Source organism: Heloderma suspectum, chromosome 4, assembly GCF_057233095.1.
Source record: "Heloderma suspectum isolate Gila_16-S chromosome 4, 16-S_ref, whole genome shotgun sequence".
Taxonomy (NCBI): Eukaryota; Metazoa; Chordata; class Lepidosauria; order Squamata; family Helodermatidae; genus Heloderma; species Heloderma suspectum.
In genome coordinates, this window is record NC_139461.1 from 306214256 (window position 1) to 306230016 (window position 15761).

Sequence of the window (15761 nt, forward strand, 5' to 3'; positions counted from 1 at the left end):
CAATTCCAAGATCTTTCTCGCTTGTAGTGTGGTTGAGCCACGTATCCCCCATCTTGTAACCGTGCATTTGGTTTCTTTTTCCTAGGTGCAGAACTTGGCATTTATCCCTATTAAATTTCATTAAATGAAATGGGGTAGCCAACCTGGTGTCCTCCAGATGTTTTGGACTACAATTCCCATAAGCCCCAGACAACATGACCGATGGTCGGGGATTATGGGACCTGTAGTCCAAAACATCTGGAGGACACCACGTTGCCCACTCCCGATCCACCCCCACCCCACAGGTGACAATACTGGCTAGACAGACAATTGGTCTGACTTGATGTGAGAGTTTTCTATGTTCCACATTTTGTTTGGCCCTGTTTATCCAGGTTGGGAAACAGCAGGCTGAGGGGCCCTTCATGTACATGCTGAAAGGAATGTAGACAGAAAGGTGATAGATCAATGAGCAATGACTCAAAGGCTTTCTTGAACAAACCTTTAGGAGCCTGGCCAGGCCAAAATCAGCAATTTTGCAAGAAAAGTCATCTCCCACCAGTATGTTTCTGGCGGCCAAGTCTCTGTGAACAACGTGCTGTTCTTCCAGGTATGTCATCCCATCAGCCACTTGGCAAGAGATGCTGAGCAGGTGATGCGTGGTCAATTCCTTCCCTGCTACACCTGTGAAAAACAGAAGGGTTGAGATAGCTTCCATGGATCTCCAAAATTCTCTCAGGCCTCTCACCTGCTGTTTTGTGCTTCTGCTTCCTGGTGGGGAAGGAGTGCAACACCGCTGGCATATGTTCAGCTTGTGGACAAGAATAGGTGAGGATATGTTGCTATCCAGCTCCAACACTTCGCAGAATGAAATCCATTCTAGATAAAGTGGACTCACTTTTCCTACACCGTATTCCTAGATTTCACCAGGGACAGAATTCAATTCAAGAGCCTTTCGTTCTGATATGTGGCTTAATCACCATGCCACATCAGACCTCTGTCTATTCAAATTGTGCCAAGATGTGCCCACCCACGTAAGATAATTTCCACTGCTAGAAGAAATTTGCTTTCTTTATTGAGTAAAAGCTGAGGTTCCCAGAGGGCTGAACCTTGTACCCCAATAACACATTTCACAACAACTGCATGGAATCTACCCAGCTTTGAATTCTCACTTCCATTTGTTTGGGACTAAAACCTCTTCTGGGTCATATCTATTATGATGGCAAGCAAGTTATCAGGCTGCCAGATATCTGATGGGCTGTGCGTACATGCTCAGGAAGAAAAGATCAGGCTATGCTTCATAAACAAAAGAAACAACAAACACATATAATGTTATTTCCAACCTGTGTTGGTCTGGATGACACAGTGCAATAAGGAAAGTAATTATCAGACACAGTTAATGTTTAGCAGTCATTTTCTCCCTCATCAATGTGGCTCTCCAGACCTGTTCTCCTTGGGAGTTGTCCCTCCTTAGGTGACGAACTAGATCTCAAAAGGAGGTCAAGGTGTTCACTGTAAGACGTCTCTCATGAAAGAACGCCCTATGTGGAAACCATCCTACTGGCTTCCTGGGAGAAACATTTCTCAGCTGGGAGTAAAAGGCGAAAGAATATATATACCACGGGGGTGTTCTTTTGTTGTGGTTGTGCAGAGCCTATTTGTCATGCCGCTGTTGAAATGAGAGCTGTCCTCTGATCGGATCTTAACAGACAAATTGAAATATCCTGGCTGCCCTGTGGGGAGGCGATCTGGGGGAATTAATGCTTGTAATAAGCACCAATTTTCTCTAGAGAACCCATGAGTTGTGTGCATGTTGCAGAACAGGTTTGGAAGGCAGCACTGGATACGTTTAAAGGTGATACCATGCCTTAGGAAACGAAGGAAGGCATGCATATGTGTGTGTGTGTGTATATATATATATATATATATATACACACACACACACACTTAGGTACGAATGTGTGTATGTGCGTGTGTGAAAGTGTGACTTATGTATATGTGTACACAAACACACACACACACAGGCTGCTCCCAGATGAAGGGGTGCTAGCACTATCGGGAGGCACTGCACAGCTATTCTATCTTTTTTCCTTAGCCGATTTTCCGAGGTAAGAAAAAAGATGGAAGAAACAGTGGGAAAACACGGGAGGGTTACAAATTGAAGACAACAACGTCTGGATACACACACCCAGTAAAATTCCATGAGCGAGGCAGGGTGATGGCAGCATAAAAGCCTCTTCTGGAAGCACTCATCCCCTCACACACATTCGAGACAGCAAGCCAGCCAGCCAGCCAACCAACCAACCAACCAACCAATCAGGCTTCTAAGCAAGCCAGCCAGCCAAATAACCAACCAGGCTTCTTAGCAAGCCAGCCAGCCAGCCAACCAGGCTTCTTAGTTGTTTGGATTTCAAGCAGAGGTGGCTCTATATTTGGGGTGAATGAGGTGGTGACTCTCTGCCTCTCCCCTGCCACTGGTGGCAGACAAATCCCCCCACAACCAGGTACATTTGCACCAGTGCATGGCCTACAGCTGCTGATTGCCACACATGATCTTTTCCTGTCCTCCTCTGACAATCTCAGTAGAATATTATTTGCCCTGCCCTGCGCCCCACCAGCCGCTGCTGATTTCAAGCCAAGTGAAATCAGGGAATCCTCCTACATAGACTTAGGTGACAGCTACAGTCGGACCCCCGGATGGGTTCACAACCCACCCACTGACTGCTGCGGAATGTGCTGCGTGTTGTGTAGCACGGTGCCCATGTCTTGCATCCCCCCTCTCCTTTCTTGACCGAGTTTTTGCACACACCACGATGTCCGTACTAATTTATTGGATGGAATCTATTTTCACCCACTCCCTCACCCAGTTCGATGTAATGATTCTGGTGTGTATTCAATCCAAATACAAATTAAACTCCAAAGTGCCTCTGAATTTCCTGGCATGACAGTGGAATGAAAGACAGAGGCAGGGGAAGGAGCATCCTAACAATTATGTTCAGCTTTGGAGGCCCTCGCAGTGCCTCTTGGCTAAGTCCTGCCCTTGCTCCCACGGCCAGCCCCCCGCCCCCCCCCCCGCCCCGGATGTGCTAGGTTCATGTCTGAAGCAGGGATCATGAGCCCCTATCTGCCTTCTCAGATCTGAGCTAGGGAGGAAAGGGCGGCACATCCCCCTGCTCTCACTGGGTTCCAGAAATGGTCTGAGCACCTCTGCTGTTATTCAAGCCACCTTGGCTTGCAGCATGTGCTGGGCACCCATGGGTGCCTGTTCTATAACCCACCCGCGCTTTGTAGGTTGTTGTTTTGTCCGGACCCAATGATGGTGGGTTGTTGGCGTGGTTAACAAACCACCCAGAATCCATGGGCTGTTCTAGGGTTGTGGGTGGTTTGTTAACCACGCCAACAACCCACTCTCGCTGGGTTTGGACGAGACGACAACCTACATGTGGAGGTTGGGTTACAGAATGGGCACCCATGGGTGCCTGGCATATACCATATGCTCAAAATGATCATGGAAACCAGGTCAGTGTGACATCAAACACAGGATCACAACCCCCCCCCCCCTTTAGAAAAAGGGCAGTGGCAAGCAGAATATTTAGGCTGGTTATCAAGGCCAAACAAAATTTATGGGCTCCTTTTGATACCTTTGGATTATTAAACTGAGCAGTCCCATTGCTCTAAAAATGTTATGTCTGAGCTCACCCATAAGGTGGAATTACAGAGACTAGTTAAGTAAGAGAAGAAAAACAAGCTTTGCAAGGGCTGAGCAGCTGGATCAAAACAGGACTCTTCACGATGCCTTAGCTGTTCTGCAAGTAAAGATCATATTTGCAAGAGCTGAACTTCTTGGTCAAAACAGAACGCCTTGAAAGTGTGTAGTCACTTTGCAAGTTAAGATAAGCTGTGCAAGAGATCAACTGTGTTCCAACTGAGAAAAAAGCCTGCAAACAGAGCCAAGGGAAAGCCTTAAACTGGCTGTTTAGTCTGGGAATATGGGGAATGAAGCATTAACTTTTGTTTGTTTTTCACAAATATTTGGGAATCTGGATCGCAATGTGCACAACATGTTTTAAAACACCCACCCATTACATTGGCTTCACTTTAAGCATGCGCTGGGGACAGCTGTGTGTGATGTGGATGGGGATTTAGCTGAGAGCATATGCCAGCCCTAGACTGGCACCCCCGCAACGGGTCAGACTGCACGTTGGCTGTGGATGATGGGAGTTGTAGTCCAACACATCTGGGGAGCCCAGGCTGGGGAAGGGTGCCGTATGATAGGCTGGCTCTTTCTGGTTGGTCAAAACGTCAAAAGGCACAGGGGGGCAACCATGGGACAGCCATTTAGGGTTACGGCCGGAGCGATGCTCACTGTTAAGGTAGCTATGCAAGTTGCCCTTCCTCATCAGCTCGGTGACGATGTACACCGGTTCGCCCATGGAACAGATGGCCAGGAGCTTGATGAGCCTTGCATGCTTCAGGCTTTTCAGGTTCTGGATCTCTTTGGCAAAGTCATGCCTCATGTCAGCTGTTGAAGAAAAACAAGAGCGTGTCAAGACCGAGTGCGTCCCCTGGGCTTTGCAGCTCAGGCGTCCCTCTGTCCTTAAGGTGATGTGCAGCCCGTGTGCCACATGCAGCCTGCCATGGCCGTTTCCGCGGCCCCCACCTGGTCCCTGAGGCCACCGTTGCCACTCTCCACCACTCCCCATATCCCAGCACAATGCAGTGTTTTGACAGGCTGTGGGGAGCCCGTTTCTGCTGGGAAACATGCCATGCTCTCCCCATGCACCTTGTTTCCCAGCAGAATTGCTCAGATTCCGGCAGCGAGGGTTCCGGGGTGGCCAACGTGGCGAACACTCCAGAGTTGCCCACCCCTGCTTGAGGGCTTCAGCATTTCCTTAGCAGGGCAACCTTTGACCCAGGACGGCCACAGGTCCTGCCTGTCTCCCTCACAACTTTGTCATGGGGGCAGAGGGGTGGGAGGAGAGGGTTGTATCCAACGGCGTCCTTCTGCCAGCAGAAAGGACACTGCTGGAGGACTGAATTACCCCCCTCGCCTGCAGCACACTGCATGCCCTCTAAATCTGCTTCAGAGTGTAGGCAGATCCTCTGGAACAGATGTGGGGATGTACAGGGAGCTGCGGGGGAGGGGAGGGGAAGGCAAGCACCCCTTGCACGGAACATCAGTTTTGGCCTAGCAACTGCAAATCCAGGCAGTTGATGGATTCTTGTTCAGCTAGTCGCTGGTTCCCTGCTTGCCAAAACCTCCTGAATAGTAATGTCGGTAATAATAATGATGTCTGATGACCCTGTTAGTTCACGTTGTCCCACAGCTCGTCTCAGTTTCCTGTTCTTAGTGCGTGTCCTCACCAACACCAGCACGCCTGCAAGCTGAAAGGCAGAATACCCTGAACACAGCGTACATAAGGCAACTGCCTATGAGCCGGAAGGTTTCTCCAACTAGCCGACTCTTGGCTACACTGACAGACAGCAGCTGCCCAGGGTCCCAGGCTGTTTCGTTTGGCTGGAGAGGCTGGGGATTGGACCTGGGATGCTCTCCAGGGGCTAAGGCAGCTTTCCCTAACCTGGTGCCCTCCAGATGTGTCCAATGGCCATGCTGGCTGGGAATGATTGGAATTGCAGCCCTACATCTGGAGGGCACCAGGTTGGGAAAACTGAGCTAATGGCCCTTCCCAAGCCATGCTATAACAGGGTGGTGGACTGACTTCAGTCTCGCTCAGCCTGCTACTCTTGTTTTGATTAGAACACCCCTGCTCCCCATGGTCCAGCAATGTGTTTCAAATTTATAAAGCAAGTTTGCATGTTTAGGATATCTTAACAGTTAAGGCATCACTAATCTGTGTCAAATGATCTTGAGAGTATGTACCCTTGCTTGCCTATCTATCTATCTATCTATCTATCTATCTATCTATCTATCCACCCACCCACCCACCCACCCACCCATCTCCATCCTTCCTTCCTTGAGTGACCGGCTGTGGTTTTATCAGAACTCTGTTTCTTTTTACAAATTGTATTTTAACATGGTGTTTTTATTCTTTTATCCTATCTGCTGTTCACCACTTTGGATGTGGAGCGGTATACAAATATTGTAAATAATAAAGAAATAATTTTTATATCCCACCTTTTTTCCTCCTGCAAAGAACCCAAGGCAGCTTACATGATCCTCCTCCTCTCCATTTTATCCTCACAACAACCCTGAGAGGTAGGTTAGGCTGAGAGTCAGGGACTAGCCCAAAGTCACCCAGTGAGCTTCATCGCTAAGTGGGGAACAGAACCTGGATCTCCCAAGTTCCAGTCCTACACTCTAACCAGTACACCACATGGGCTTTTAAGATCACCAGGTGCAACTTGCTGGGTCACACCGAGGACCACCTGCTCTACCACGCTTTGCAAGAATCTCTGCAAACAGCAAGCTTTTGGTGGTCCATCAGAAATTGGCCAGTGGCATATGACCTAACTTCAGCCCATTGTTAGAGCAATGGGTCACAGAGCCCCATTTCCAGAGCCCCATTTCAACCATGGGTGACCTTGGTCCAGTCACTGCTTCTCAGCCTAACTCACTATGCAAGACTACTCTGAGGATAAAACGGTGAGGGGGCTTCCTTCACATTAAGGTGCTAAAACTGTGCCTGGTCTGCGCTACTCCTATGAGCAGGTGGCTTATATGGAATCCAAGCATGGTCCACTTTGTTTTTTTGTTTGTTTATTTCATTTCTATACCGCCCAATAGCCGAAGATTTCTGGGCGGTTCACAAAAATTAAAACCACAAAGTATAACATGAAGCAATATAAAATATGAATGTTTAAAACAAATATGAATATAAAAGTACAACCAGAATAAAACACGGGTGCCATAGCAGAAAATGCCCTTATCCTGGCAGCCACCTGCCTTACCGATTCTAGCAAGGGCTCCTGGACAAGGACCCTGAAGATGAACTTAGGGTCCAGACAGGTCCATATGGGAGGAGGCGGTCCTTCAGATAACCTGGCCCCAAGCCGTTTAGGGCTTTGAATGTTAGTACCAGCACTTTGAATCAGGCCCGGAAATGGACTGGCAGCCAGTGCAGCTGGAAAAGTACTGGCATAATATGATCTCGTTGGCCAGTCCCCATTAACAATCTCGCCGCCCTGTTTAGGAGCAGCTGAAGTTTCCAGACCATTTTCAAAGGCAGCCCCACGCATAACGCATTGCAGTAGTCCAGACGAGAAGTTATCAGAGCATGGATAACTGTCGCGAGGCTATCTCTGCCCAGATAAGGGCGCAGCTGGTATAGCAGCCTAAGCTAGTCCAGTATTGACCACTGGAGCTGACATGGACTCTTTGGGGTTTGAGGTGGGGGCCTTTCTTAGCCCTGCTACTTGTATTCCCTTTATCTGGAGATGATAGGATTGACCCCGGGACCTTCTGTATGCAAGGCCCATGAGTGATTGTTTTACCCTTCTAATCCCTGATCTCCAGCTGCTGTTTCCAGGTTCAGGATTGGAAAACCACTGGGAAGCAAAGTCCCAGGGTCCAATCTAGGAGCCCACCTTTACCCTCTGGCAAGGAGCAACCCAGTCATACAAAGGTGACTGAGCTACCTGTTGGGAAACAGGAAGGCACGAAGAGGATGAGTGGGAAAAGAATGTTGCAACAGACAATGTGTTCTATCCCCCACAAACCTTGCTTCATGATTTTGATGGCCACTGGCACCGTGTTCTTCCACATTCCTTCCCACACCTCTCCAAAACATCCTTCCCCCATCTTCCTCCAGAGCTGGAACTCCGAACGGGGACGCTCCCATTGGTCTGTCTCAGGAGGCCTCTGTAAGAGGGCAGACACAGGGCAAAATGACACCACAAACTGTCCGGGTGGAAAGACAGACCTGAACAAGACGATGAATATACTGCACATATAAAGGAAATGTGTACGTGTCCAGGGAAAGACATTTCAGAAGCAAAGCTCCGTTTTTTAATCAACAAAATCTGAGATGCAGAGCAAAAAGGTGTCATGCTCCTTGCACTCCCATCCTAGGCAGAGTTAATGTGCTAAAGTCCATTGATTTCTGTCACGGATGGGCAATGCCAGTGGAAGGGAAAACAGTCAAAACAGAGTGGCCACACGCCTTTGTGCCTTCCCTTTCTGGTGGCCTTTTCCACTGCCACCACCACGTGGGAAACTTTTTCTCTGGCTGCCTCCACCAAGTCAGCCTTAAAACTCTCTCTGGGTCTCAGGTAGCTAGTTGTAGGGGTTAGCTATTAGATGTGGGGTGAGTAATCCAGTAAAATAGAGACCATAATGGAAGGAGCACAAGCCTGTGTTAGGGCTGTGGGCTGGAGGTTCTCTACCCTTGGTTTAGGCATTCCTAACTCTCCAAAGGATTGGGCTACTCATGGTTTTACTTCTGAAGAGGCTGGCTAAAGTGAGCAGGAAACTGTAACCAGGGAACTGTTTGTAGCAGTATTTAAAAACAAACAAACGCTGAATCAGAACCAAATGCAAAAGCTATAATTTTGTCTTGCTTGAACAGAGGTAGGTAGGTGGGTGGGAGATATCAGTCAGCTAGATAGACTGAGGTTTCTAGGTGGGGCCTGGCTGGGGGCCAGGAAAATCTGAAAAGTGTGCACAGGAGGCTGGGAGGTATGTGGAATTTACAGCAGGGAAACTGGGTGGGTTAATGAGAATGCAGGCAGGGTGTAAATGCTCTTTTTTAGCCTAATCTTTCAGCCACCCCCAGGAGACTTCAGAAGTATCTAACTGGGTGCTCCTTCTAAGGCACAAAAAGAGGGAAAAGGATTTCCATTTAATAGGGGAGAAAGGAAAGGGAGAAGTTTCCTACTGCTTCTGGCCTAAATTAGAAATGAAATCCTCCTTACCTGATGGTGTCAATTTCAAAACTGAATTTAACTCTTTAAAAAGTCTTTTACATACTGTGTGTGTGTGTCGACCCATAAGCATCACAATTCAGATTTCCCTTTCCAATATGCCTACCAAGACCCTAGATTCGGCTCCCAAATTCAAGAGTCACAGAAAAATATGTGTTGAATGATGGATTTCAACGTTTGAGTCCCAAAAGTTCCATACTTTTCAAAGAGGGGGGTTGTAGTTCAAAATGGCAAATTCACAAATAAAAAAGAATGGGATAGAATAGGATAGGAGAGAGACAGAGACAGAGTGAGAGAGAGATGAAATAGATGCTTTATGTCAAAAGGGAGATCTTCAGAGTGTATCGGCAAAGAAATATTAAACGAACAGAGGAGGACAAAAGGAATATAGAAGACAAGAAGCAGATATAAGGAATGGACAGGAACAGACAGAGAGGGAGAGTGTGTATCCAGAAGGGAGTGACTAAGTGCTAATGGAACCTCCTCACACACTAACCTTTTGGATGCAAGGCAGAAGCAAAGGGCTCTGTATGACTTTCCAGTTGACTGTGTAATAGTCAAGCAGTTGCTCCAGACTGGGAAACGTGTGGCCCTTTTCTAAGTAAAAACCTCCTCCAGGGTCCTTGTAGATTCTGAAGTGCCGCACTTTGGTATGGTTCCGAACTGAAGATTAAAGGGAAGGAGAGAATGATGCAATGTGGCAACTTGGCTGCCTCCCTCTCACCCCCTAATTGGATTGGTGCCGGTTCCACTGCTAGGAAACCAGTATTTTTAGCTCAGCCTTGTGGTTTACACCGGCGATACATTTTCAGGCCTGTAGAAATGGACAGTGTGTCCTTTGTGGCACTGCCCATGTGTCAATGTCCCAAACGTGAGATGCCTTGACAGTGATCCTGACACAAAGACCTTTATGGATATGGATCGGGGGGGACTCTACCAAGAGCACCTCAGAAATCCCAATGTTCAGTCTAAGGAAAGCTGCTGCTGTTGGGGGAAGAGGATTTAGCACCTGACTATTCCCTTGAGGAGGTTCACGCTCCTCAAACAAGGACCACATTCACAATTCCATCATGTCTTCTAAGGCCCAGGGGACCTTGCTTCCCTGAAACCTAACACCAAGAAGAGAGATGTACCAAAATAACATGCATGTCCGTTCTGTGTCACTGCAGAGTAGACGTTAGCAGCACTTTCGTAATGTTTAGCTCAATATCCTGTTTCCATTGTGCCTTAAAAGTTACTATCTCCCCCTTTTTCTCAGCCCTCCCTAGTAACTTACCATAAACCTTATGATATTTGTTGCAGGGGGAGGTTGTATGTGAGGGGCCCTAGTGACAGAGCACTTGCTTTGCAGGCAGAAGAACATTATGTAAGTGTGGTTCCTAATGGAGCCAAAATGGCACTGTCCATATACAAGGGGGAGGTACTGGCAGAATCAGGGAGCCCCCAAGGTTTGCATAAGTACAATCTTTAGAAAGCCTCTGTAAGGGGGGGGGGGCTCAAAACAGCAATAAGAAGGACAGAGCACTGTCAGTGGGCAAAGAATGCTGACTGGGGTGGAAGAACTGGCAAAGGGGGAAGGAATAAGGGGAATGGAACAGGGTATCCCATGACAGGACACGTCTAGTTGGCTGGAATGTTAAACAGGAGCGCTGCACAGTACACAACTTTGCTCTAGGTCCCATTTCGAAGCCCTTAAATGCATGTATATTCAAGAACAGAAACTGATATTCTGATTTTGTATTATACAACTCAAATGCATGATGAACAGATTGGTGCACGTATCCCATCGGGATGCATGGGTTGCACTCTGGATTTGGCTCTTCTTCTGGGTCTTTAAGAACAGTCTGAGGAAGAAAACAGGAGAAACTTTCCCTGCTGTGGAGATAAAGGGATAGGGACAGTTTCATCTGCCAGACTTGCCCATGCCAGGCTGCTGTTACTAGAAAAAGGCAGCAACTTTAATGCACATACAAACTACTTGACCAGTCTGGAAACACCTGCTGAAAAGGCTGGTGATAAACAACTGATCAAGAAGCTGGTCCTCCCATTAAAATATACTTTAATGCCTGGGTGAACATTAGAGGCCCAGATTTTTAATTGGAGTGAAATTTAAATGTTTATGTCTGATTTTACAGATGCAGAAACCTTTGGTTCTACAGATTGATTTCCCTCATTTCAAAGGGAACACTGAAAGTGCTTGAAAACTCAGTGCCACCCTCTGTTTTCCTAGATCATAAGATACTTACTAAAATGCCTCTTTTCCTGATCTTCCCTGCCACTCCGTCTGATGGCAAGCAAGAGTGTTTTTCTTATATCTGCAAAGCCATACCCTACTGTGACACCTATGTATTTTCAGAGAGTGGCATGAATGATGATTAAAAAAAAACCTCTGGTTATCTGTCCTTTCACATATAGAAAAGGTCACCTTTTGTATAGTAAACAGTCTCTATTTACTAGAGAGAGTATCTGTTTTCTAGTGCCTGTCCTGGACAGAAAGATTGGCCCTATTTTCTGTTTCTTTCCTTTCAAAGATATTATTAACAAGGAATTTATTAACACACCTTCCTTCAGAAGCCAGTGCAGGACAGAGTAAATGAATACACCTACAGCAAGCAGAGGAAAGCCTTAAACTATGTGTCAGGAGGGCTACTCAGACAGTGATGGTCAGTGGTGTGAGTATAAGGGTGATACAAGTACCAAGTGCCCTTTTTTCCAACTGTGAAATGTTGAAAGATGTGTTTATGGTCAATTTAAAATCAAGTCAGGTGGATCTGTGGTTGTCCCCTCCAGCAGCTCTTAGTAAACTTTCCTCCCCTACTTAGCAGTAGTATTAGTGGAAGGGAAATACAGGGAAGTGTAGCTCTGGGACTTTTTTCAGAACAGGAGGGATGACATCATCTACCCCAGAGCCAGCGTAATTGCCAGATCTTCCTTGCTGTGGCAGGAGGTGATAACAGGGCTTTCAGGTTTTGCTATTGTTTGTGACAGATTAGCATACAGGAAGTCAGGGAATGACGAAAATCATCAAGGGGAGGCCAGATACGTCTTTTCTTTGAGGGAGTTCCTACTTCAAGCTGGTAGTTTCAATGGTACCAGTTCTTTTGCAAGATTGTTTGCATTCCTAATCCTAATGAAAAGCCGTGGGCTGCATTTCAGATGGCTGAAGATCTTTTCTTAAAGCTCAATACGTTTTGCAGCTTGAACCTATGAAGTCAGAAGTAAGCATTATGGAGTTCAACGGAGCTTACTTCCAGGTAACGATGCACTGGACTGCAATCATGCCCTAAAAACATAATTGTGAGATTTTATCAGTGGTTTATTTTTATTGTGAGGGATGTCAGCATTTTATGGTGGAGTTTCACCAGAGTGTTAGCTCCTTTGCATACAAACAATTGAAAAGCAGTATATGTGTGTGTATGTATACACACACACACACACATATACACACACACTGCCTGGGGGCATGGCTATGGGGCCTTACAAAGAACTTGTAATAAGCTCCTGCACATCAAAATTTACCGTATCACCACTGCTGCTTAGCAGTCTGGGGCTAATTTATACAAGTTGTGGCGTGGTACAGGAAAATACCACTTTCCTGTACAGTGTTTCAGTGTGCACTGTGTGCACACTGTACAGTGTGTTGTTTAATGGGTTTTTAATCTACACACTTCTCCTCTGTGTGCACAGTGTTTGCACACCAGCAATCTATGGCCTGGAGCCAGAGGGATGTCACATTGGTGTACAAAAATTCCCGCTGCTTGTGAAAGGATTGGCACATGGATTAAAAACTCTGTAAACAAAATGCTGAGCCATGTACGACTCTGCCTGGTATGTGCTCTGTACAACTCTGCCTGGTATGTGCATCTCATCTAAATCAGCTTTGATTTTCATCTATGGCGAGGGAGGACAAAGACAAGATGGGCAGCACTAAATTGCAGAAACAGGACACACCTATGCTATACAGCAGTGATGGGGAAACTCTGGCCCATGGGCCGTATATATGGCCCCCGAGGTTCCTTTTCTCACCTGGTAGTTCCTTCCCTAGGCTCCACCCTCACTGATGTTTTATTTTATACATATAAAATATGTATAATATTTCTATATCTCGCGCTTAATATATATAATATATCTATATCTCGCGCTTGTTTATTTTATTTTGTTTTGTTTTTATTTTTATAAAATAAAACAATGTGATGTGATGTGATGTGGCAGTTACCTGATAGGGAGTATTCCCCTCTGTTACTCTCGCTGTCCCGGATGAGGAAGGAGCCATGGCGATTCGGAGGTGAGAGGAGGAGGTGGCTGGCCTTGTTTCTGCTAATCCCACTTATGTACCAACTGAAAAGGAAAGTGACAGATATGAGGTGACTGAGAGGATTCCTTGGGATAGGCCAAGAGTGGGGAATCTCAGGCCCAGGGCCAAATTTGGCCTGCCCCGGTCTAGTCTGCCTGTGACCCATATCTGGCCCTCCTGGGATTCCTCAGATGACCACACCCTTTCCTCTGGCCCCATCCCCTTTCTTCCAGCAACTGATCGTTTAGTGGTTCCTGACTTTTGTGCAGTTTTTTTAAAAATTCTAAACGGTTGAAATGCCTCACCTGAGATTTAGTTATTAGTTTCTAAATTGTAAACCCACCCTATTTCCCTTAAATCCCACTCACCTCTGGAATGTGCCCCCCAATAGCTTCTGTGTTATTGAATTTGGCCCTCAGGCCGAACAAGGTTCACCACCCCGAATTAAGTCAATTGCACAGATAATGCTTATTCCGATTGTCATTGTCGTGCTCAGAGTAATATTAATGCTTTTTGAATGCGGGAATATGATAGACAAAAACAGAATGAGAAATACATTTTCAACTGCTACGCAAAGATCCATGCAACACCCCCACCCCACCCCGCCCTACACACAACAATCCACCCTAAGAACATTGGATCCATCCAAAGAACATTCTTATACATGAAGCTTACTTGCCTTTCTGCCTCTCTTCAGCTATTTCTGGGGAAATAATGCAGAAGAAGAAAGCGGAGGAAAGGTGTTTGCAATGCAGATGAGACCTCTGGCCAATGTAGACTTTACATTTACATTACAGATGGACCAAAGTGGAAAAAAGCCTGCTTTCAGCCTCTTGTGAAAAACGAAAGCCCTTTAAGGCTTTCCTCACACGGAGCTTTTATCCTGCGATTGAGAGTGCTCCTTCATGGAAGTCTGCGGGCTCTTTACATGACGCCGTGATCATCCAAGGCGTCTCCTGCACTAAATGCCCTTTGTCCCGTTTTTAAATAGATCAGAGATCATGAGCTCTCAAATTACCCGGCTGTGTTCTGCTTGAGTTCCCTCATGAAAAGAGGAAAAGCAGCGAAAAGAGGAGCGAGATCAATGAAAAGTCATGGAAGATATGGTGAAAAGGAGGGGGGAAAGGAAGCATGTGAAAAGGGAGTTGTGGTCCTGCATTTAAAACAGAAGCAGAAAGCCCCATTTTAAATGCAGGATTTTACGCTGGTGTAGCGATGCCCTAAATCTTAAACCTACCTCCTAGGAGCTTTTCAGGCAAATGTGTCTCCTCCTCTTGTCTAGAGCTTCTGCTGCTGCACCCAATTTTGCTCTGCATATGTTAAGGCAGTAATTTAGAAAGTGTCCACAGAACCCTTCCCAAATTGACACTTCTGCTGTGGTACATCCTGGCTGGGAATGGGGGAGTTGCAGTCCAACACATCTGGAGGACACCAGATGGAGCTGCCCTATATATTGTAGAATGCACACAGTTGATGTAGGACGTTGGCTAGGCCTACTGGCTGTGTTGTTGCCCCACAGGAACTACGAATGCACCCTAGATTATACCCAACAATGCCCTGCAGCAGTTGCCCATTGCAGGAGAAAGTTGGTAGAGGTGGGCAAGCTGGCCTTTACAAAAGCTTTGCCGCGCCATAACTAATCTTCCCTGCCCAGAACTAGGTGCCACAATTTGCACAGGGCTACTTCTGAAAATGGCAGCGGTGTATCTATTAGTCCTTCCCCTCACCGCATCATCTGGTACAAGTTGTCTGTTTCCTGACATCACAGTATTAAATGTTTCCCTGCCCCGAGACCCACAACATTGGCTGCTGCTGGGTGGGAGGGATTGAAAGCACTTGGGGAAATGCATGATGTCCCAACCTCAGGGCACAGGTAATTGTACAAGGTGCAGAAGCAGGCAACCTGGTGCCTTCCAGATGTTTTGGACTACAACTCCCATAAGCATGGCCAATGGCCAAGGATTCTGGGGGTTATAGTCCTAAAATCTGGAGGTAACCAGGTGGCCTACCCCGGCAGGAAGTGTTAAGGACGGGGAGAGGGAGCTTGGCATGCAGTTGATGTTTTCAGTATCATAACCTAATACCTAAGCAGTTTGGGACCTCGATATTTGAGAGAGCGCCTCTCCCTATATTTGCCTGCCCGAGGACTGAAAGCTGCTGGAAGGGCCTTCCTCTGCATCCCGCCAGTGTGAGACTTACACTATGGTGGGACGTGGGAGAGGGCCTTCTCTGCTGTGGCACCCCGGTTGTGGAATGCCCTCCCCTTGGAGGCCCGATTGGAGCAGACATTGGTTTTGTTTTGGCGCCAAGTAAAAACATGGCTTTTTACCAAAACCTTTGGGGGCTAATTAGTTTCCCTGAGTTTGCACACTGTTTTAACTGTTCTATTGTTTTAGATTTTAATTGGTATTAGCTAGCTTAATGTTTAATATGTTTTTAGCTGTTTAAATTATTTATTGTTTTATACTGTTTAGATTGATTTTATCTGTACACCGCCCTGAGATCTTAATGATATAGGGCGGGATATAAAAGTTTTAAAGAAAATAATATAAATAATAAATTACACCTGGTTCCAGTCGCACGGAGGAGCCTCCAAGTAGCCCTGGAACAC

At 46.6% G+C, this 15761-nt stretch overlaps 1 protein-coding gene across 1 annotated transcript in view; it reads right to left on the bottom strand.

Annotated features, from left to right (window-relative positions):
• The window catches only part of SRMS (src-related kinase lacking C-terminal regulatory tyrosine and N-terminal myristylation sites), a 33611-nt gene that overhangs the window by 2850 nt on the left and 15000 nt on the right, over window positions 1–15761 (bottom strand). Inside the window, exons 2-6 of the mRNA XM_084848418.1 lie at window positions 13073–13194; window positions 9353–9519; window positions 7654–7795; window positions 4343–4498; window positions 479–660 (exon numbers count right to left, since the gene is read on the bottom strand). Of these exons, the coding sequence (XP_084704544.1) occupies window positions 479–660; window positions 4343–4498; window positions 7654–7795; window positions 9353–9519; window positions 13073–13194 (769 nt within the window). The remainder of the gene's footprint in view (window positions 1–478; window positions 661–4342; window positions 4499–7653; window positions 7796–9352; window positions 9520–13072; window positions 13195–15761) is intronic.